Source organism: Schistocerca cancellata, chromosome 2 (assembly GCF_023864275.1).
Source record: "Schistocerca cancellata isolate TAMUIC-IGC-003103 chromosome 2, iqSchCanc2.1, whole genome shotgun sequence".
Taxonomy (NCBI): Eukaryota; Metazoa; Arthropoda; class Insecta; order Orthoptera; family Acrididae; genus Schistocerca; species Schistocerca cancellata.
The window spans coordinates 1,088,158,149-1,088,181,388 of NC_064627.1; the positions used below are offsets into that span (position 1 = coordinate 1,088,158,149).

General features: G+C 47.0%; 1 protein-coding gene and 1 long non-coding RNA gene across 2 annotated transcripts in view; both read right to left on the reverse strand.

Annotated features, from left to right (window-relative positions):
• Nucleotides 1-12,470, reverse strand: part of LOC126161231 (adhesion G protein-coupled receptor E3-like) — a 140,727-nt gene extending 128,257 nt beyond the window's left edge. The window contains exon 1 of the mRNA XM_049916973.1: nucleotides 12,219-12,470. Within this exon, the coding sequence (XP_049772930.1) occupies nucleotides 12,219-12,389 (171 nt within the window). The 5' untranslated portion in view covers nucleotides 12,390-12,470. The remainder of the gene's footprint in view (nucleotides 1-12,218) is intronic.
• A 226-nt stretch (nucleotides 12,471-12,696) lies between these two features.
• Nucleotides 12,697-23,240, reverse strand: part of LOC126163096 (uncharacterized) — a 64,906-nt gene continuing 54,362 nt past the window's right edge. Inside the window, exon 3 of the long non-coding RNA XR_007535158.1 lies at nucleotides 12,697-12,835. This is a non-coding gene — a long non-coding RNA (uncharacterized LOC126163096). The remainder of the gene's footprint in view (nucleotides 12,836-23,240) is intronic.

The following is a 23,240-nucleotide window of genomic DNA, read 5'->3' on the forward strand; positions in this document are numbered from 1 at the left end:
CCAGGACCTATAAGCAAAACGTAATCTTCGACAAAATGTCTATTTTCGGATGAAAACAAAGATTTCAGTTGGCAACATGGCGGATAATTGGCTGTTTTTGCGCAAAAATAAGTAAAATAGTGTTTGCGCCACATCCATAACGACAAAAATAGGAATAATAGCAAGGTGAGTAGACAATAAGTACACCTAAACAGCAACATATCTTAAATGTACATCTCATAAAGTGTAGTACCTAAACAAAATTGTTATTTTGCACAAAACAGCTGCAGCATCCCATTTGCTGACGATGTCGTAAGAATGTACGATTCAAATGCACTGAAATTCCAAAGAAACTGGTATAGAAATACGTATTCAAATACAGAGATATGTAAACAGGCAGAATACGACGCTGCGGTCGCCCACGCCTACATAAAACAACAAGTGTTCAGCGCAGTTGTTATATCAGTTACTACTGCTACAATGGCAGCTTATCAAGATTTAAGTGTGTTACGTCTGCCACAGACGGCCACTGCCAGGCAGACTACACTCAAGACACCCCTGTGTACCATATAACATACACAAGCACTTGCAGGCGCAACCAAGAGGAAAACAATTCTTCAAAACAAACAGAACTTGCTAGAGACTAATGCGAACCTTTTTCTGCAGAGGGCGCCTCACAGATACAGGGAAAGTTGGAGTACTCCGCCGGCCTCCGCCGGCTTTATAAGGCCAGCGCAGCAGCAGTACAGCCAGTTCCTCGCTGAGCTATGACCAGCTCTGATGGACCTCACCGACGCTCTTGATGAATGGTTGTCTACAAGTTATTTGTTTTTTTGTGTGTGTATATAGTGATTGTTCGAGAAGTGTAATTCAGTTTCAATAAACGACATTACACTGAGTGTTCTACAATACTAAATATTCTTCAGTGGCGACGAGTATAGTGGAACGAACCGACGAATGTCATGGTTACAACAGCATCACCTACAGAATGGCAACAATTCTTTCAAGGACTTCTGCACCAGTTTTTGGAAACTCAGACACAACTGACCGCCGAAATCCGAAGCCTCCACCGCCCCGCAACGCCATTGCCGTTCCAAGCATTCAACGATGAAGTTGAAGAATTGGGAAACATACGAACGACGTATCTGGCAACACTTCACGATTTATCAAGTCACCCAAGAAGACAGACAGCCTGCTTTTTTCTTGTCATGGAACCAATCGAAGATGTACATCCTGCTCACGAAACTACAGTCGCTTGACCCCGACTCCCTCACCTTCACCGCCATCTGTGCGACGTTAAATGCCTACTACAAACGCCGATATCATGTACTCGGAGCCCGCGTCGAGTTCTACCAATGCAGGAAGAAACCCGAGTAGACCTACCGCCAGTGGGCCACCGAACTGCAAGATCTCAGCAGGAAATGTAAGTTTCACACATATCTTTCCAAGAATCATACGCTAATGACATGGTGCGTGGCCACTTGATACAGACGCCGCCTTCCGCCACGACGCCCTCAAGCTAGAAGACCCGACCGTCGAGCAGGTCATAGAACTAGCCTATAAGTTCGAAATTTCTACAGCCGCCGATCGTCGACTGGAATCCTGGGCAGACGTAGCACCAGCAATCCGTGATGACTCCACGACGGACACCGAAGACGTCGCAGCAATCCAGGGCTCAACGCCGCGCTCCTACCGCCGCCGCAGTCGGAGACCGCCGTCCACAACAAGACGCCGAGTCGCACCATGCCGGCCAAGGCCAGAAGCCACTGCAGCAACAACACAACCGACAACTTCGTCGTGGGGATCGTCTCCGCCTGCCCTCCTGCCCCACCTGCTATTCCACACATGATAGAGAAGATTGCCCAGACCGCTGGGCGCAATGCACACACTGTAGCATGGAAGGCCATTTAGCGTCCGTTTGTCGCGCAAAAACAACCACCTCTAGCAACCGCCAGCCAAGGCAATATCCAGACGGCTTGAACAACACCCCAATGGACGTCAACCAGGTAGACAACTCCTCGACATCAAAAATTTTTATAGACGTCACTATCAATGACAAGCCTATGCATCTGCAAGTGGACACAGGCGCAGCAGTATCATGGATTAATTACACTTCATATGCCCACATTGGTTCACCACCCCTTTCTCCAGCCACTAAGCCCCTACTGGCGTACAATAAGCAAGAGATAGCTCTTCTAGGACAATTCACGGCTCACGGCAATTACAAATCGGTTCACCGTCCAGTCACGTTTCTGGTTGTCAACAATTCCTCCACAACAGGCTTATTCAGACTGGACGCCTTACGCGTATTCGGATTTTCCGTTGTGGACGATGTTCACCTAGTGTCTCAGCACGTTCCTTTTCCTGAAGTTGATGCACTCTGTAATGAATTCCAGGACCTGTTTTCACCGGGCACAGGCTGCGTCAAGGACTTTGAGGCCTCGCTCCAACTCCGTCCCGCCGTCCGGCCCCGCTACTTCCGGGTACACCAGGTACTCGTGGTACTACAACAGCCACTGAAAGAAGAACTCCAACGTCTTCAATATGAAGGGGTTTGCCTCCCCGTACAGTTCAGCTTGTGGTCCACACCTTTACTCATCGTACAGAAGCCAGGCCGCCTCCTTCGCCTCTGCGGTGACTTTAAGTCTACAGTCAACCCTCAGCTTCTCGTTGGCAACTATCCCCTTCCACTACCGGAAGACCCTTTTTGCAAGGGGGCTCCTACTGTACCAAAATCGACCTAGCAGAAGCATATCTCCAAATTCCTCTTGATCTTTCCTCCCAACAATACACTGTTATAAATACTCCTTTCGGCCTCTTCCAACTAAACCGACTCATGTTCGGATTAGCCAGTGCTCCTGCAATCTTTCAAAGATACCTTGAACATCTTCTCACTGATATCCCGGGCTGTATAAATTACTTAGACGACATAGTCATCATGGGGTCCTCCTCTGAAGAGCACATAGCCAACCTCCGCCTCCTCTTCCTCCGCTTTCGAACTGCGGGTCTGAAACGTAATATTTCTAAATGTTCATTTCTCCAACAGATGGCACAGAGCCCCATAGCATACACATCAAAAGCTCTCTCCACAGCACAAATCAAATATTCCCAAATTGAGAAAGAAGCACTTGCCATGGTTTTTGCCTGTTCCAAGTTCTATCCCTTTCTCTATGGCAAGTCCTTTCACATTATTACAGACCACAAACCGCTCCTCTCTTTATTTGCGCCTTCCACGCGATTACCGACCAAAACATCCCAACGTCTCCAGCGTTGGGCGTTGTTCCTATCCCAATTTCGCTACACCATGCATTTCTGTACCACCTCGCAGCATTCCAACGCAGATGCCTTGTCACATCTACCACAAGGTCTGGACCCTGCTTTTGATCATTTGGACCTCCTCGTTTTTCAGATTGATGATGACATCCAAGAGGCCCTGAGGCATTTCCCATTACAGCTGTCAAAGTAGCTGCAGCCACCACAGAAGATTCCCTCCTCTGAGTCGTCCGACACCGCGTTCTCCATGGTTGGCCATCCTCGCCACCTCCTCAGGGTCAACGCCACCTCCGGTTGTACTATTCCATCCGACACCAGCTTTCGGTGGTGGATAGAGTCCTCCTTCGCTTAGATTCATCAGAACCGAGGGTCATCGTTCCGAGATCCCTGCAGCTAATGATCCTCCACATTCTTCACCAAGGGCATTAGGAGATCATTCGCACCAAATCCCTCTCAAGAAGGCATGTTTTTTGGATCGGCCTCATGTCTGACATCACAGAGATGGTGCAGTGCTGTACCGTCTGTGCCCAACAATTGCCCTGCCCCCCCCCAAAAAAAAATCATTCCCTGGCCTATGCTGAACGATCCCTGGGAATGCTTCCATCTTGACTTCGCGGGACCATTTCTGGGCCACCAATGGCTCCTAGTCACGGATGCATTTTGCCATTTCCTGTACATCGTTCAGTGTTCAGCAATCATCACGCACATTACCTTATCAGCCCTCCCAAAAATACTTTGCTTGGAAGGATTACCGAAAGCCATAGTCACGGACAATGGACGACAATTTCGCAGGCAGGAATTCCTCTCCTTTTGCACCAACAATGGCATCCAGCATCTTCTTACCCCACCCTTCCATCCCCAATCCAATGGGGAAGCGGAACGCCTGGTCAGAACTATCAAGGCACAAATGTTCAAATATACCAAATACCACTCCCTTGAAGATGCTCTGACGCTATTCCTCAGTTCCTACCGAGCCACTCTGATACGGGACAAAAGCCCAGCGGAAGTACTCCATGGCCCCAACCCAAGACCCTCCTACATCTTCTCTTGCCCTCTCCAAGACTTCAGATTCCTCCTGGACAGCCCCGGTTCTTCCCTGGCTCCTTGGTCTTGACTCAAGGTTTTGGCACTAAAGCAGGTTGGCTGCCCGCCGTCATACAGCGTTCCTGGGGTCGCCAACTTTTTGATGTCATCTTGGATGGCCACATAGTCCATCGTCATCGATATCAATTGCGTCCTCACTACCCTGCGACACCTGCACCGCACCCTACGACACAGACCACCACCACCTCTACAACCCATTATGCACCACCTACACAGACCCCTTCACTAATGCCATCTACTCGTTGCATGGGTGACGTTTCAGGGCAATAGTCGCTGCCACCAGCACCACCAACACAGCAGCCACAACCGACGGACCAGCTGCCCAGCCCCTCTTCAGCGCCTCCCCAAAAACCGATGGCCACCGATGAAGACGAACCGATACCACTGGTCCCACCCATGCCACCATCACAACCAGTACGCAGGTCAGCCCGCATCGCAGGACGTACAGCACCATATTCTCCAAGGGGCAGCCTCCACAGCCTCCTCCAGGGAGCCACAGCCGCAGATCTCCACGACGTAGCAGCTATCGATCTGCGCAGCTCCCCCCAGAGGGGAGGTATGTTACGTCTGCCACAAACGGCCATTGCCAGGCAGACTACCCTCAAGACACCCCTGTGTACCATACAACATACACAAGCACTTGCAGGCGCAACCAAGAGGAAAACAATTCTTCGAAACAAACAGAACTTGCTAGAGACTAATGCGAACCTTTTTCTGCAGAGGGCGCCTCACAGATACAGGAAAAGTTGGAGTACTCCGCCGGCCTCCGCCGGCTTTATAGGGCCAGCGCAGCAGCAGTACAGCCAGTTCTTCGCTGAGCTAGGACCAGCTCTGATGGACATCACCGACGCTCTTGATGAATGGTCGTCTACAAGTTATTTGTTTTTTGTGTGTATATAGTGTATGTTCGAGAAGTGTAGTTCAGGTTCAATAAACGACATTATACTGAGTGTTCTACAGTACTAAGTATTCTTCAAGTGAGTTTGAACGTGCTGCCATAATCAATGCACGAGCAATGGGACACAGCATCTACGAGATAGTGATGAATTATGGGCTTTCCCGTGCGACCATTTCACGACAGTACGTGAATATCAGGAATCCGGTAAAACATCAAATGTCCGATATCGCTGCGACCGGAAAAAGATCTTGAAAGAACGGGACCAACGACGACTATAGATGATCGTTCAACATTACAGAAGTGCATCCCTGCCGCAAATTGCTGCAAATTTGAGTGCTGGGAAATCAACAAATGTCAACATGGGAACCATTCAACGAAACATCGTGGATATGGGCTTTCGGAGCCGAAGGCCCACTCTTGTATCCTTGATGACTGCACTACACAGAACTTTACGCCTCGCATGGGCCCGTCGACACAGATATTGGACTGTTGATGACTGGAAACATGTTGCCTGGTAGGACGAGTCTGGTTTCAAATTGTATCGAGCGGATGGACCTGTACGGTTATGGAGACAACCTCGTGAATCCACGGACCCTCCGTGTCAGCAGGGCAGCAGGGGACTGTTCAAGCTGATGAGGCTCTGTAATGGTGTGTGTGTGTGGGGGGGGGGGGTGCAGTTGAAGTGATACGGGAACCCTGATACGTCTACATACAACTCTGACTGGCGACATGTACGTAATCTTCCTGTCTCAGTAGCTGCATCCATTCATATCCATTGTGCATTCTGACAGACTTGGGCAATTCCAGCAGGACAGTGCTACAGAGTGGCTCCAGGAACACTATTCTGAGCTTAAACACTTCCGTTGCACACTAAACTCCCCAGACACGAACATTATTGAGCATAACTCGGATGCCTTGCAACGTGTTGTTCAGAAGAGATCTCCACCCCTCGTGCTCTTACAGATTTGTGGGCAGCCCTGCAGGATTCATGGTGTTAACTCCCTCCTGCACTACTTCAGACATCATAGTACGCGTCATTTACGACAGCGACCGAGTTTAAGTTCGTTCTGTGCATCTGACGTCAGAAAACTCAGTCAGCCAATGAACAGAAAACGACGTTGCCAGAGCTGGACTGCAGTGCAGAGCATGGACGAGTGTCTTCAGTTTTAGAAATGTTCAGTCATAAATAAAGTAATTGAACAAAAGCAATGTCTTGATAGCAGACTTCCTTTTATAGAAAATTTGCAAAAAGCATTCTTTATACCAATTGCTTCATATTCTATTAATTAATTTAACCAAACATGCAATAAGCCTCCAAATTCAGGCGATAGCAAGGAATGGTGTTTATATCATTCTCAGGAACCGCTTATTCGCGATAAAGAACAGCGGTAATTGTTTATTTCCTATTGTACTTCGACGAAACGTGAGTAATTCATAGTCATGCCAATAGTGTTTGTCGGTATTTTGCGTGATATTTTAGAATCCTCGAGGATTTCTGTCGAAAGGCGAGCTGCGATAGCGTAATGGTTAAGGTGTTTGGCTGCTAAGCGAGAACTTCTGAGTCCAAAACCTTGTTTGGTGGTTAATATTTTATTTATTGAAGAACAATATCGAAGTGTCTTACTTCATGAATTTTATTCATTTGAATGTAAATTTTTGAAATTTCTAGTGATTTGTCTCTTCATTATAATCATAATAAGTTTTCGGTTTTTCTAATTTTGTCCTCCAATATTTCTTTTCTCAGCAATTAAAAACAATGAAAAGGCACACATACGATATTCATGTTATCTGTTTTGTTGTCTTCTCTTCCGCAGTCGCGGTTTTACTATTCATATTGAGATATATTCTTTTGTGACAGTATTAAAAGTATTATTTAGAGCAGAATTTTGCCGAGCTACTTGATTGTCTGACGCAATTCTTTGCTACACTGCTTGGGCAACATCATCATATTTAATGTTTCCGTCGACTGATCTATGTTTTGGCAAGTATTTGCTGTCCGTTGTGAGAAACACAAATTGTTTTCGCACTGCGCCTCACTGACAATATATTTTAGTTTCTATGTTTCATTACGTCCACAATTCAGTCTTGTGTACTTCGCCAACTTTGTTTAAATTAGAACTTTTAAGAAAAAAGTGAAATGACTCTGGTATAAATAAAACTTTTATTACAGTCGCGAAAGATGGAATATTTCTCAATATTACATGCGACACCTATCTGGTATTTAAATTAAATGAGATATTGTTATACAGTAAATTTTATATGAAATTTAGGTATCTTGTCCACATTTCATTCTCAACATTGTAGTAACTAAAATCGACCATACGGAAAGTATACGCTATGGACTTTTACCTCTGCAAACTCTTCAAAGTTCCGTGCAATGGTTTGCTACATTTAATTCTGCACAGTAACTGCGTTGAACATCGAAACAAAATTAAGTCATTTATAGGGGGAATGTATCAGTCAAGAAGATGTGTAAAAATCAAATTTTGGGGCCAAATAGTTTTTTTGAAATCGAATGATATGTGTGTCAAAGCAGTCGGAACATCATGTGTAAACACAGGCGAGCAATGCAGGGAGCAGGTCTCTGTAGCAGCGAAAGGGTTAATGCGGCCAGGGTGGCTTTACTTCATAAATTGCGCGCTCGCCCCTAAACGTAAGTTTGCGAACTATGCCATAGTATACTATGGCGCAGCTTCTCTTGGCGCGTACGTCGTTTGCAAATGGCAACGCAGCAAGCTCCCGCGTCTGAGCCGGCATGCGCGAGCCGCCAAGAATAAAAGAATTGAACTACAGTCAAGTCCACGCCACATCGTATTGCGGGACTATTGCGTGCTTGCGAGGGCCTTACACGATATTAAGCTCTTCACTCTATACAGGATGTTACAAAAAGGTATGGCCAAACTTTCAGGAAACATTCCTCACACACAAATAAAGAAAAGATATTATGTGGACATGTGTTCGGAAACGCTTAATTTCCATGTTAGAGCTCATTTTAGTTTCGTCCACCTACGCTCAATGGAGCACGTTATTATGATTTCATACGGGATACTCTACCTGTGCTGCTAGAGCATGTGCCTTTACAAGTACGACACAACATGTGGTTCATGCACGATGGAGCTCCTGCACATTTCAGTCGAAGTGTTCGTACGCTCCTCAACAACAGATTCGGTGACCGATGGATTGGTAGAGGCGGACCAATTTCATGGCCTCCACGCTCTCCTGACCTCAACCCTCTTGACTTTCATTTATGGGGGCATTTGAAAGCTCTTGTCTACGCAATCCCGGTACCAAATGTAGAGACTCTTCGTGCTCGTATTGTGGACGGCTGTGATACAATACGCCATTCTCCAGGGCTGTATCAGAGCATCAGGGATTCTATGCGACGCAGGGTGGATGCATGTATCCTCGCTAACGGAGAACATTTTGAACATTTCCTGTAGCAAAGTGTTTGAAGTCACGCTGTGTGTTTCCATTCCATGATTAATGTGATTTGATGAGAAGTAATAAAATGAGCTCTAACATGGAAAGTAAGCGTTTCTGGACACATGTTCACATAACATATTTTCTTTCTTTGTGTGTGAAGAATGTTTCCTGAAAGTTTCGTGGTACCTTATTGTAACACCCTGTTGTTGTTGTTGCGGTCTTCAGTTCTGAGACTGGTTTGATGCAGCTCTCCGTGCTACTCTATCCTGTGCAAGCTTCTTGTTCTCCCAGTACCTACTGCAACCTACATCATTCTGAATCTGCTTAGTGTATTCATCTCTTGGTCTCCCTCTACGATTTTTACCCTCCACGCTGCCCTCCAATACCAAATTGGTGATCCCTTGAAGCCTCATAACATGTCCTACCAACCAATCCCTTCTTATGGTCAAGTTGTGCCACGAACTTCTCTTACCCCAATCCTATTCAATACTTCCCCATTAGTTATGTGATCTACTAATCTTCAGCATTCTTCTGTAGCACCACATTTCGAAAGCTTCTATTCTCTTCTTGTCCAAACTATTTATCGTCCATGTTTCACTTCCATACATGGCTACGCTCCATACAAATACTATCATAAATGACTTCCTGACACTCAAATCTATACTTGATGTTAACAAATTTCTCTTCTTCAGAAACGCTTTCCTTGCCATTGCCAGTCTACATTTTATATCCTCTCTACTTCGACCATCATCAGTTATTTTGCTCCCCAAATAGCAAAACTCCTTTACTACTTTAAGTGTCTCATTTCCTAATCTAATTCCCTCAGCATCACCCGACTTAATTCGACTACATTCCATTATCCTCGTTTTGCTTTTGTTGATGTTCATCTTATACCCACCTTTCAAGACACTGTCCATTCCGTTCAGCTGCTCTTCCAAGTCCTTTGCTGTATCTGACAGAATTACAATGTCATCGGCGAACCTCAAAGTTTTTATTTCTTCTCCATGGATTTTAATACCTACTCCGAATTTTTCTTTTGTTTCCTTTACTGCTTGCTCAATATACAGATTGAATAACATCGGGGAGAGGCTACAGCCCTGTCTTACTCCCTTTCCAACCACTGCTTCCCTTTCATGTCCCTCGAGTCTTATAACTGCCATCTGGTTTCTGTACAAATTGTAAATAGCCTTTCGCTCCCTGTATTTTACCCCTGCCACCTTTAGAATTTGAAAGAGAGTATTCCAGTCAACATTGTCAAAAGCTTTTTCTACAAATGCTAGAAACGTAGGTTTGCCTTTCCTTAATCTTTCTTCTAAGATAAGTCGTAAGATCAGTATTGCCTCACGTGTTCCAGTATTTCTACGTAATCCAAACTGATCTTCCCCGAGGTCGGCTTCTACTAGTTTTTCCATTCGTCTGTAAAGAATTTGTGTTAGTATTTTGCAGCTGTGGCTTATTAAACTGATTGTTCGGTAATTTTCACATCTGTCAACACCTGCTTTCTTTGGGATCGGAATTATTATATTCTTCTTGAAGTCTGAGGGCATTTCCCCTGTCTCATACATCTTGCTCACCAGATGGGAGAGTTTTCTCAGCATTGGCTCTCCCAAGGCTATCATTAGTTCTAATGTAATGTTGTCTACTCCCGGGGCCTTGTTTCGACTCAGGTCTTTCAGTGCTCCGTCAAACTCTTCACGCAGTATTGTATCTCCCATTTCATCTTCATCTACATCCTTTTCCATTCCCATAATATTGTCCTCAAGTACATCGCCCTTGTATAGACCCTCTATATACTCCTTCCACCTTTCTGCTTTCCCGTCTTTGCGTAGAACTGGGTTTCCATCTGACCTCTTGATGTTCATACAAGTGGTTCTCTTATCTCCAAAAGTCTCTTTAATTTTCCTGTAGGCAGTATCTATCTTACCCCTAGGGGAATAAGCCTCTACATCCTTACATTTGTCCTCTAGCCATCCCTGCTTAGCCATTTTGCACTTCCTGTCGATCTCATTTTTGAGACGTTTGTATTCCTTTTTGCCTGCTTCATTTACTGCATTTTTATATTTTCTCCTTTCATCAATTAAATTCAATATTTCTTCTGTTACCCAAGGATTTCTACTAGCCCTCGTCTTTTTACCTACTTGATCCTCTGCTGCCTTCACTACTTCATCCCTCAAAGCTACCCATTCTTCTTCTACTGTATTTCTTTCCCCCATTCCTGTCAATTGTTCCCTTACGCTCTCCCTGAAACTCTGTACAACCTCTGGTTCTTTCAGTTTTTCCAGGTCCCATCTCCTTAAACTCCCACCTTTTTGCAGTTTCTTCAGTTTTAATCTACAGGTCATAACCAATAGATTGTGGTCAGAGTCCACATCTGCCCCTGGAAATGTCTTACAATTTAAAACCTGGTTCCTAAATCTCTGTCTTACGATTATATTATCTATCTGATACCTTTTAGTATCTCCACGGTTCTTCCATGTATACAACCTTCTTTCATGATTCTTAAACCAAGTGTTAGCTATGATGTGTTCTGTGCAAAATTCTACAAGGCGGCTTCCTCTTTCATTTCTTAGTCCCAATCCATATTCACCTACTACGTTTCCTTCTGTCCCTTTTCCTACTACCGAATTCCTATTAAATTTTCGTCACCCTTCACTATCTGAATAATTTCTTTTATTTCATCATACATTTCTTCAATTTCTTCGTCATCTGCAGAGCTAGTTAGCATATAAACTTGTACTGCTGTAGTAGGTGTGGGCTTCGTATCTATCTTGGCCACAATAATGCATTCACTATACTGTTTGTAGTAGCTTACCCGCATTCCTATTTTCCTATTCATTATTAAACCTACTCCTGGATTACCCCTATTTGATTTTGTGTTTATAACCCTGTAGTCACCTGACCAGAAGTCTTGTTCCTCCTGCCACCGAACTTCACAAATTCCCACTATATCTAACTTTAAGCTATCCATTTCCGTTTTTAAATTTTCTAACGTACCTGCCCGATTAAGTGATCTGACATTCCACGCTCCGATCCGTAGAACGCCAGTTTTCTTTCTCCTGATAACGACATCCTGTTGAGTAGTCCCCGCCCGAAGGTCCGAATGGGGGACTATTTTACCTCCGGAATATTTTAACCAAGAGGACGCCATCATCATTTAATCATACAGTAAAGCTGCATGCCCTCGGGAAAAATTACGGCCGTAGTTTCCCCTTGCTTTCAGCCGTTCGCAGTACCAGCACAGCAAGGCCGTTTTGGTTATTGTTACAAGGCCAGATCAGTCAATCATCCAGACTGTTGCCCTTGCAACTACTGAAAAAGGCTGCTGCCCCTGTTCAGGAACCACACGTTCGTCTGGTATACTACCTTAATTGAAGATAGATGAAATCCGAAAACACTTATTAGCTTAAATAAAAATACATAACAAAGTGGCTTGTTGCTGTATTTATTAAAATAATGAAATTACGTGTTTGCAAGTAACGACCCGTTTGTGAGTGGATTACAGAGTACTTTTAGAGCTAAGATGAAGCCCTGTGGTACTCACCCTGCTGCCGCTACTGCCGCTGTCGCTGTCACTGTCACTGTCGCTGTCGCTGTCACTGCCGCTGTCGCTGTCGCTGCTGCTGCTGCTGTCGGCGTCGAGCCGGAGGCCCCCCACGCCGGTGGTCCGCATCGCGTCCCAGACGCAGACACCCGTCGAGTGGTTGTCGGCCATTTCTGCGGCCAGCCACACGAAGGACTGGCGGCAGCGGCTGGGCCGGTCCTCCCAGCGGCCGAGGCACGCCGTGCCGAACGAGAGGCGCCCGCGCGGGCTGGCGACGCGGCAGTGGCGCCAGCTCGAGCGCTCCTCGCGGGCCCGCCCGTGCAGCACGCGCGACACGCCCACCAGCAGCTCGCCCGGCAGCAGCGGCGCCGCGGCGCTGCGAGACGGGTCCGGCAGGCGCTTCACGAGCACGTCGCGCGCGTCCGCGCAGCGCCGCACCGCCCCCAGCACGTCGTCGACGCCGCGGCGGTAGCGCACCGCGCACCACGCCACCACGCTGTGCAGCGTGCCCAGGTGCGCAGAGCACGACGGCGGCCGCGAGTGCCGCGAGCAGCCGCCACCACCCACCAGCACCAGCACCACTAACAGCACAGCCGTCACCACTCCCAGCTGCATCTCTGCACACACGTTCGTCCACTCATCAACTAACGACTGGTTTGACTCCGTTCTCAATTTCTTCTAATACAGGGGGATTAGGATGTCACAGGGTGACAATCATTTAACTATATGAAAAGAAAATGTAAATTACACTACTGGCCATTAAAATCGTTACACCAAGGAGAAATGAAGATGATAATCGGGTATTCATTGGACAAATATATTACACTAGAACTGACATGTGATTACATTTTCACGAAATTTGGGTGCATAGGTCCTGAGAAATCAGTACCCAGAACAACTACCTCTGGCCGTAATTACGGCCTTGATACGCCTGGGCATTGAGTCAAACACAGCTCGGATGGCATGTACAGGTACAGCTGCCCATGCAGCTTCAACACGATACCACAGTTCATCAAGAGTAGTGACTGGCGTATTGTGACGAGCCAGTTGCTCGGCCACCATTGGCCAGACGTTTTCAGTTGGTGAGAGATATGGAGAATGTGCTGGCCAGGGCAGCAGTCGAACATTTTCTGTATCCAGAAAGGCCCGTACAGGACCTGCAACATGCGGTCGTGCATTATCCTGCTGAAATGTAGGGTTTCGCAGGGATCGAATGAAGGGTAGAGCCACGGGTCGTAACACATCTGAAATGTAACGTCCACAGGTGACTGAGACGTGTAACCAATGGCATCCCATACCATCACGCCGGGTGATACGCCAGTCGGGCGATGACGAATACACGCTTCCAATGTCCGTTCACCGCGATGTCGCCAAACACGGATCGACCATCACGATGCTGTAAACAGTACGTGGATTCATCCGAAAAAATGACGTTTTGCCATTCGTGCACCCAGGTTCGTCGTTGAGTACACCATCGCAGGTGCTCCTGTCTGTGATGCAGCGTCAAGGGTAACCACAGCCACGATCTCCGAGCTGATAGTCCATGCTGCTGCAAAAGTCGTCGAACTGTTCGTGCAGATGATTGTTCTCTTGCAAACGTCCCCATCTGTTGAATCAGGGATCGACACGTGGCTGCACGATCCGTTACAGCCATGCGGATAAGATGGCTGTCATCTCGACTGCTAGTGATACGAGGCCGTTGCGATCCAGCACGGTGTTCCGTATTACCCTCCTGAACCCACAGATTCCATATTCTGGTAACAGTCATTGAATCTCGACCATTGTGAGCAGCAATGTCGCGATACGATAAATCGCAATCGCAATAGGCTACAATCTGACCTTTATCAAAGTCGCAAACGTGATGGTACGCACTTCTTCTCCTTACACGAGGCATCACATCAACGTTTCACCAGGCAAAGCCGGTCAACTGCTGTTTGTGTATGAAAAATCGGTTGGAAACTTTCCTCGTGTCAGCACGTTGTAGGTGTCGCCCCCGGCGCCAAACTTGTGTTAATGCTCTGAAAAGCTAATCATTTGCATATCATTCATCTTCTTCCTGTCGGTTAAATTTCGCGTCTGTAGCACGGCATCTTCGTGGTGTAGCAATTTTAATGGCCAGTAGTGTAGTTACAAACTACGGCGTGCAGACACTTTATTCAACAAGTAAACGTCACACTGAAGAGCCAAAGAAACTGGTACACCTGCATAATACCCCGTAGGACCCCAAGAGCACGCGGAAGTGCCGCAACACGATTGAGCCGTAGTTGTCTCCGGCTCTTCGAAAAGCACGCCAAGTGGAGTGCTTTCGCTTCGCGTCTAGTGTTTACGGTGGCGCTTTCGGTTTGGCGCGCTGTTTGGATCGCTACCGCCCTCTGGCGGGAAGTGGAGCAAGTGTACAGCCGCGTGACGATCGAGGAGTACGTACTGGGCTGTGACCGAGAGAGGTGGTGGCGCAAGCTTGGCCCTGTTGTTGGGGGTCAACTGCTCGCCGCGTGCTTTCGCCCACCTCTTGGCTCTCAGGGGCTAAGTCTGCCTTACCCGCATGTACGTGGCTTATGAAGCTTAGAAGCTGTGGTTTTGGAGATCAGCGCGTGGGAACGTATGTCTTCTTATCGGCCGTTGAAACCACTGACAGCGGTTGGCTCTGACGAGCATAAGGAAGTGCAACGTGTTCCCGGCGCTGTGGTGGAGTGTGAGAAGTTGAGTACTGTTTTTATGTAACAGGGTTTAAGGGGTTCTTCAAGTTCTAGTGAAGTTTATGAGTTTCTTCACCAGTGGTTTTGTTCCCACCACAGTTTTCGTTTGCCTGTCCGCGACAATGTCTTAACTGCTTCTTGGTCGGGCCGTTTCATTCACACCTTGATTGGGTGATTTAGGGTCGGTGCGGTGTGTCTCTGTGGTTCAGAGTCTGGACAGGCACTGCCCTTGCTGCATCTTCTGGTTTTGGGTAACTCGGGGAGGTGGTGGCTTGTAATGCAAGTTTTGGGGCTGATCTGGTGTAGCCCTGTAGACCACCAATAACTATTCCGACTATTGTGATCTGGGCCCCTTTAGACGTGTCACTCCCTCACGGAGCTAAGGATTTTTTTTTTTTTTTTTTTGGGAACTGTTAAGGTTTGTGTGCTGGCTTATTCACATTTATCTTGTAACAACTGACGGGTGTAATACAAGTTATTTAATTGGCAAGAGACAACTATTTTAACTTCAGTACAAACTAACTACTTAAAGGTTTCTTAAGGAATTGTTCTCTTATATATGATAAGTTTAAAATCTTATTACTGGGAAGCTGTTAACGTCATACCTCGCAATATCCTTTACATAAAGAAAATTTGTCAGCTATTGGAAATTGTTTTTGAAATTGTTTTCTTAAAAAAATGCCAGACTTAAAAATTTATTATTGAGAAAGTCTTTTAAAATAAAAAGGTATCTTTAGCAGTGTGTCTTATTTCACCAGCACCTCCTGGCTCCTACTTCCACGATAACGTTTTTGGAATAACATGTGTACTTAAGTTGTTATTGTGAATCGCCCTAATTGACGGTTCAACGATGTGGCATGGACTCGACTAAAGCCAGAAGTAATGCTGGGGGAAATTGACGCCATCAATCCTGCAAGGATTTTCATAAATCCGTAAGAGTATGAAGGGGTGCAGATCTCTTCTGAACAGCACGATACAAGGCATCCTAAGCTCTGGGGACTTTAGTGGCCAGCGGAAGTTTCTAGACTCAGAAGAATGTTCCTGGAGACGCTCTGTAGCAATTCTGGACGTGTGGGGTATCGCATTGCCCAGCAGGAATTTCCCAAGTCCTCCGGAATGTAAGCGGACATCAATGGCTGCAGGTGATAAGGCACGATGCTTAGGTACGTGCCACCTACCAGAGTCGTATCTAGACGTTCAGGGGTTCCATCCTAACTCCAACTGCATACGCCCCACAGCATTATAGTGCCTCCAACAGCTTGAATAATCCCCTGTTGACATGCAGTATCCACGGATTCATGAGCTTGTCTCCATACCCGTACGTGACCATCCACTCGATACAATTTGAAACAAGACTCGTCCTACCAGGCAACATGTTCCCAGTCATCAATAGACCAATGTCGGTGTTGATGGTCCCAGGCGAGGCGTAAAGCTTTGTGTCGTGCAGTCGTCAAGGGTGCACGAGTGGGCCTTCGGCTCCGAAACCCCATATCGATAACGTTTCATTGAGTGGTTCGCACGCTGACAGTTCTTGATGGTCCAGCACTGAAATCTGCAACAATTTCCGGAAGGGTTGCACTTGTGTCACATTGAACGATTCTGTTCAGTCGTTGTTGGCCTTGCAATATACACTCCTGGAAATGGAAAAAAGAACACATTGACACCGGTGTGTCAGACCCACCATACTTGCTCCGGACACTGCGAGAGGGCTGTACAAGCAATGATCACACGCACGGCACAGCGGACACACCAGGAACCGCGGTGTTGGCCGTCGAATGGCGCTAGCTGCGCAGCATTTGTGCACCGCCGCCGTCAGTGTCAGCCAGTTTGCCGTGGCATACGGAGCTCCATCGCAGTCTTTAACACTGGTAGCATGCCGCGACAGCGTGGACGTGAACCGTATGTGCAGTTGACGGACTTTGAGCGAGGGCGTATAGTGGGCATGCGGGAGGCCGGGTGGACGTACCGCCGAATTGCTCAACACGTGGGGCGTGAGGTGTCCACAGTACATCGATGTTGTCGCCAGTGGTCGGCGGAAGGTGCACGTGCCTGTCGACCTGGGACCGGACCGCAGCGAGGCACGGATGCACGCCAAGACCGTAGGATCCTACGCAGTGCCGTAGGGGACCGCACCGCCACTTCCCAGCAAATTAGGGACACTGTTGCTCCTGTGGTATCGGCGAGGACCATTCGCAACCGTCTCCATGAAGCTGGGCTACGGTCCCGCACACCGTTAGGCCGTCTTCCGCTCACGCCCCAACATCGTGAAGCCCGCCTCCAGTGGTGTCGCGACAGGCGTGAATGGAGGGACGAATGGAGACGTGTCGTCTTCAGCGATGAGAGTCGCTTCTGCCTTGGTGCCAATGATGGTCGTATGCGTGTTTGGCGCCGTGCAGGTGAGCGCCACAATCACGACTGCATACGACCGAGGCACACAGGGCCAACACCCGGCATCATGGTGTGGGGAGCGATCTCCTACACTGGCCGTACACCACTGGTGATCGTCGAGGGGACACTGAATAGTGCACGGTACATCCAAACCGTCATCGAACCCATCGTTCTACCATTCCTAGACCGGCAAGGGAACTTGCTGTTCCAACAGGACAATGCACGTCCGCATGTATCCCGTGCCACCCAACGTGCTCTAGAAGGTGTAAGTCAACTACCCTGGCCAGCAAGATCTCCGGATCTGTCCCCCATTGAGCATGTTTGGGACTGGATGAAGCGTCGTCTCACGCGGTCTGCACGTCCAGCACGAACGCTGGTCCAACTGAGGCGCCAGGTGGAAATGGCATGGCAAGCCGTTCCACAGGACTACATCCAGCATCTCTACGATCGTCTCCATGGGAGAATAGAAGCATGCATTGCTGCGAAAGGTGGATATACACTGTACTAGTGCCGACATTGTGCATGCTCTGTTGCCTGTGTCTATGTGCCTGTGGTTCTGTCAGTGTGATCATGTGATGTATCTGACCCCAGGAATGTGTCAATAAAGTTTCCCCTTCCTGGGACAATGAATTCACGGTGTTCTTATTTCAATTTCCAGGAGTGTATGTTCCGGCCGCAGCGATGTCGGAGATTTTATGTTTTACCCGGTTCGTGATATTCATGGTACACACGTGAAATGGTCGTACGGGAAAATCCCCATTTCATCGCTGCCTCGGAGATGCTGTGTCCCATCGCTCGTGCGCCGCATCACGCTCAAGCTCACTTAAATCTTGATAACATGCCACTGTAGCAGAACTAACCGATGTAACAACTGCGCCAGACACTTGTCTTATTTAGGCGTTGCCGATTGCAGCACCGTATTCTGCCTGTTTACATATCTCTGTATTTGAACATGCATGTCTTTACCAGTTTCTTTGCAGCTTCAGTGTACATTGTGACATGTTCGATATCCCTGCCATCATTGGCGATGATGTGGCGCAGACGAGCAGCGGTAGTTCTGCTTGACGCGATGAAGAGTCGGAACATCGATGCCGTCGATGACATTCTGAATGGCTATTTTCAGCTCAGAAATAGCTTTGGGATTATTGGTGTACACCTCGTCTTTAATATAGTCCGCAAAAAGGAGTCGCATGCGCTTGGATCCGGAGAACATGGCGGCCAATCGAGGTCCAGTGGCCCCTGGGTGTTCCAGAGACAGAATGCGGTCGCCAAAGTGCTACTCAAGGACGTCAGACTCTCCTGCTTCGAAGGGGTCGAGCTCCGTCTTGCATGAACCACATCTTGTCGAAATCAGGGCCACTTTGCACAACGGGGATGAAATCGTCTTCTAAAACCTTCACGTACCATTCAGTAGTCACCGTGCCATCTAGAAATATCGCACCGATTTCTCCGTGACTGGACATTGCACACCACACAGTCATCGAATGAAGGTGAAGAGACTTCTCGATCGCGAAATGCGGCGGTTATCCTTACTGACGAGCCCATCCAAATGAAAGTGAGCTTCGTCGCTAAACAAAAGTATGCATGCGCATACTAATTCCCATCATGCCCCGCGGCCAACCATGCACTTTGGACGTCGTAACTCAAAACTGTTATGATGATTTTATTTCAAACAATTCAATAATTGTCACCCTGTATAAAGTTTCAGGGATAATCGAGATGGGTTTATGTATCGATCTGAGGTAATGGGCCTCGATTCGGAAACGACCAAGTCGAAAGTTGTAAGAAAAAATTGTTCTGATACCTCTGACAGTGGAATGAGTGCACCAGTCCTGTTGTTCTTAAGACCGCAGCAAAGGAAACTTTCAGAGGTGGTAGTGTGGATCAAAAATTCAACTTCAATACTGTGAAACACATCTCATCTACTGAACACATGCCCATAGATCAAGAGGTATGAATTTTAGATCCCATATTTACCATAGTTTTTGTTTGTTTCTTTCTTTTTTTCGTTTATGCTACCAGCCCTGAAAGTTCCCTGCCTTGCAGTCTTAGCAACAACAGATCTCGTACATGTATTCTACTGTCATAGGCATCAGAATGATTTTCTCTTATAACTTTCGACTCGTTCGTTTCCGGACCAAGGTGCCTTAACTCAAATTGGTACAGTTACCATTTTCCATCATCTCTCAAAGTTTGTAACATGATAACGGAATCACCCTGTACCCATTGCTGTGCAAAACTTAAAGGGCGAAAAAGATAAAGTAACATAATATACTAACAACTCAGTGGAAATGAATGAAAGTGTAGAAGGCTGTTGCTCGAGGTCTCCCAGTCGTCCACAGATGCTGGTCATCACACGGCGTGAGGTGACCGTGACTACAGCGCCAAATGAGGCTGGCACCGCAAAACAAGGTAGTTGTGTGTCAATCATCGAGAAGTTAAGGTGCACGGCGGGGATGGTCTTCATTATAACGTGGCCCGTAAACAACACCTACATTACTTCAGACAGAGAAGAATGATCAGGAAACTGGAAAAAGGACGAAGTGTGACGAATGTGGCCCAGGAGTTTGGTACTGCCTGGGAAGTATTCCGAACCACGCGCAGTGCTGCCTGATGTGGCCGAGATGGCTAACCCAGGTCAACTACGTCAGCAGATGACCTCTACACTGTGGAGCAGGCTACGCGGAAACCACGTCAAACAGCGGGTGCAGTTGCAACCACATATAACAGGTCTGCATGGCACGCAATACCACGTTCTGCACTGCCGAGGCGACTGCACGGAGGTGGTCTCTTTTCGCAAAGACTATTACACCGTGTGCCGTTGACACCTGCGTATCGGCGGCACTATTTACGATGCTGCCAAGAGCATAGAGACTGGACCAATGTGGAGTGGGATCCCGTGCTCTTCTCGAATGACAGCATCTTCGGTCTGAATACTGATTCTCGATTTACTCTCATATGATGAGCGGTGGGAAAACGTAATGCTACCAAGAACATTGTCGAACATCACCGTTTACGTGGCCGTAGTGTTTTGTTATGTCGAGGTGTAAAGTTGCGTGACCATACTGACATCCAAATCCTAGAATACGGTACACCGGTTGATCAGCGTCTTTGCGACATTGCGCTTTCCCCATGTGCGTCTTTTCAGTGGTGCATTCGGCCCTGACTACATTTTTATGGGCGACAATGAGCGGCCACATCGATGATGTTTGGTTTGTGGGGCGCCCAACAGCGTCGTCATCAGCGCCCGAACGAAGTCCCAATTTTTATACAGTCCAGTTTTTACACAATCCAATCTAGCCACTGTCAAGAATGCTGATGATAATGATGAAATTATGAGGACAATACAAACACCCTGTACGCGGGCAGAGAAAATCTTCAACCCGGCCGGGAATTGAACCCGGGACCCTGTGATCCGGAGGCAGCAATGCTACGGCCACATCGAACAGTGCAGCTGTAGGAGGCCGTGCAACGAAAGGATATTCAGGGAGTGGATTGACCTGCCGTTCTCCCCGTCTCAAATCTAACGACTATCCAGCAATTTGCAGAAGGGAAGAATGGAACACGCTCCCACAAGAACTCCTTACCAACGCCGTTTCAGCATGGGAGCTTGTTGCGAAGCATACATTGCCGTACACCCAACTAATAACCGCGTTCCCTCTTTTGTGATGTCTAGGACACCACTATGGATCACGGTGGCTGAAGTGTAACTATTGTCTTTGAGTTAAAGTGTCATTTCTATTCGTTTAATTGTGTTTTTCTTTCAGCTGCCTTTTGTCGTTTACTATAGCAGTTCTTTCTGTGTATCGTCTAACTTTCATCGAGCTATGTTGTTTCGCAGTGACAATTCATGAGAAAGTTACTTTCGTCCACAAGCTTTTCCACAGCAGTGCAAAACGCATATTCGAAAATTATCGGTTGTTCTGTTATTAAAAAAAAAGATGAAGACACCAAACTATGATTTATCATGCCGAGCACACAGGACGCTAACACCGGGTAACACCACCTCTAGCGTTGATAATGGTCTCGATTCTTAGAGGAAGAGATTCCACAAAACTCTCCACATATGGTACACCCACCGGAAGCCACTGATTAATTATTAGAAGCGGTACACCTACCAAATTTTGTGGATGTTAACCGCTACGTTTCAGCCGCTGTTGCACATAGAGGCACAGGCAGTTTTATGGGATAAAGATCGGATGATTAAAATATCTGACTGGCCGTCAGACCACAAGCGCGTGGGTGCAGCTCTTTGAATCCACCTTAGAAGAGTGGAGCGTCCACAGCATACACATCAAGAAGCAGTAAAAAGAAAAGTGAGCACATAGGGAGAGAGAGAAGGGAGGGGGAGGGAGGGAGGGAGATAGAGAGAGAAGGGAGGAAGAGAGGGGGAGGGGAGAGAGAGAGAGAGAGAGAGAGAGAGAGAGAGAGAGAGCAATTGTTTGCGACCGACAATGATGAATATCTTGGCTGATGTCTCCAGTTACCTGAAAGAGAATGCGCAAAGCATCGTAGAACCACTTCTGAGCTGTACTACATCCTTTGGACAATGTATGTTAAACGCCATACTGAGCTGTCGACGCGTTTTACCATTTTTAAAGAGGCAAAACGGAGACTTTTCGCATCACACTTGTAGCCTCCAGCCAGACTTTGCCCAGCTTTTGTCTTGTTTGGCCTTCTGAAGATGTGTAGCTTTAGGGGCTTCAGTGAGCAATCACGAGGTACCCAGTTCTAAAAGTCCATAGCAAGCAGGTCCCTTCGCAATTATTGTTCCGAAACTGGCTCTAATTGAGCTGCAGTCACTGACCAGGTAAGTACTTGGGCTCAAACAAACAGATCTGTATGAACGTTTGGTTACAGGACCATTATGTACCTCTGAATGTGCTGGTGGGTGTCGTTTTTCTCCAAAACTCTGCAGTCATGCTCTAGATATCACTGTAGATGTAATTGTAGACGCCAACGCAATGCAGCAATCTTAACTACAAATGTAAATGCGGAATGTCAATAAAATGCTCCGAGCAATACGAATGACGGCAAAACGCACAGTGAAGAAATGCAAGTTGATCGCATGGCGTATTTGCACATTCTATAATATCAGTGTTGAACGCCACGTCAATGACACATTTGAAGTTGTTCATTGGTTCACCAATATCGTAGCCAGCGTTCTGCCACGCGTAACGAAGCATTGGTCTGTATACTCCGGCAGATAACTGATTGTAAATGACAGAATGCATATTCATGATAAAGAATCTGTCGTGCAATTTCGGCTGCATATTACTGGAACGTAGTTTAATGAAGTCTGTTATTCTCTTGGCATATATTTTATATTGCCTGAAGAAATACACATCCAGAGGTTGTGCATATTTTGTAGTTTTAGGCGGAATGATTTTTAAATCTACATGTTTTTTGCTAGATGCTTCCAGTAGTACTTGTTCATCCTTATGTCCAGACGAGGAGTCACAAAGTACTAATGACTTTCTCGACAAATGTGGATTCAAAACTGACAGAAAAAACGTCTTCAGATGTTGTTTCGTCATCTTCCCACTCACAATTGCATCGACGACGACATTTGGAGGGCACCGCGTTTCTATTTCCCTTGACACGCGGGGTCCAAACTTTCCACTGGATTCTTGGAAGCAAATATAGAGTTTGTCTGCGAATCGTCCGTCCATTGATATAGCAACATCGATCGCGTAACTATGTGTTGCACAGTTAACTGATTGCAACATCGCGACAGTGTTTCTCTCCCCTTTCATGGATAGTGTTCTGTCACAAGAAAGTTCATAGTTGAACTGACTCTGATCACAGATCCATACAGAACTAATATCGATGTTTTCTCTCGTGATATGCTCATTGACGTCAGCAACATACGTTTGAGCTCTTTCAATCAGCTTATCATCCTTATCTTTTCGTGCTTGGAGCATAGTGATACTGCGTG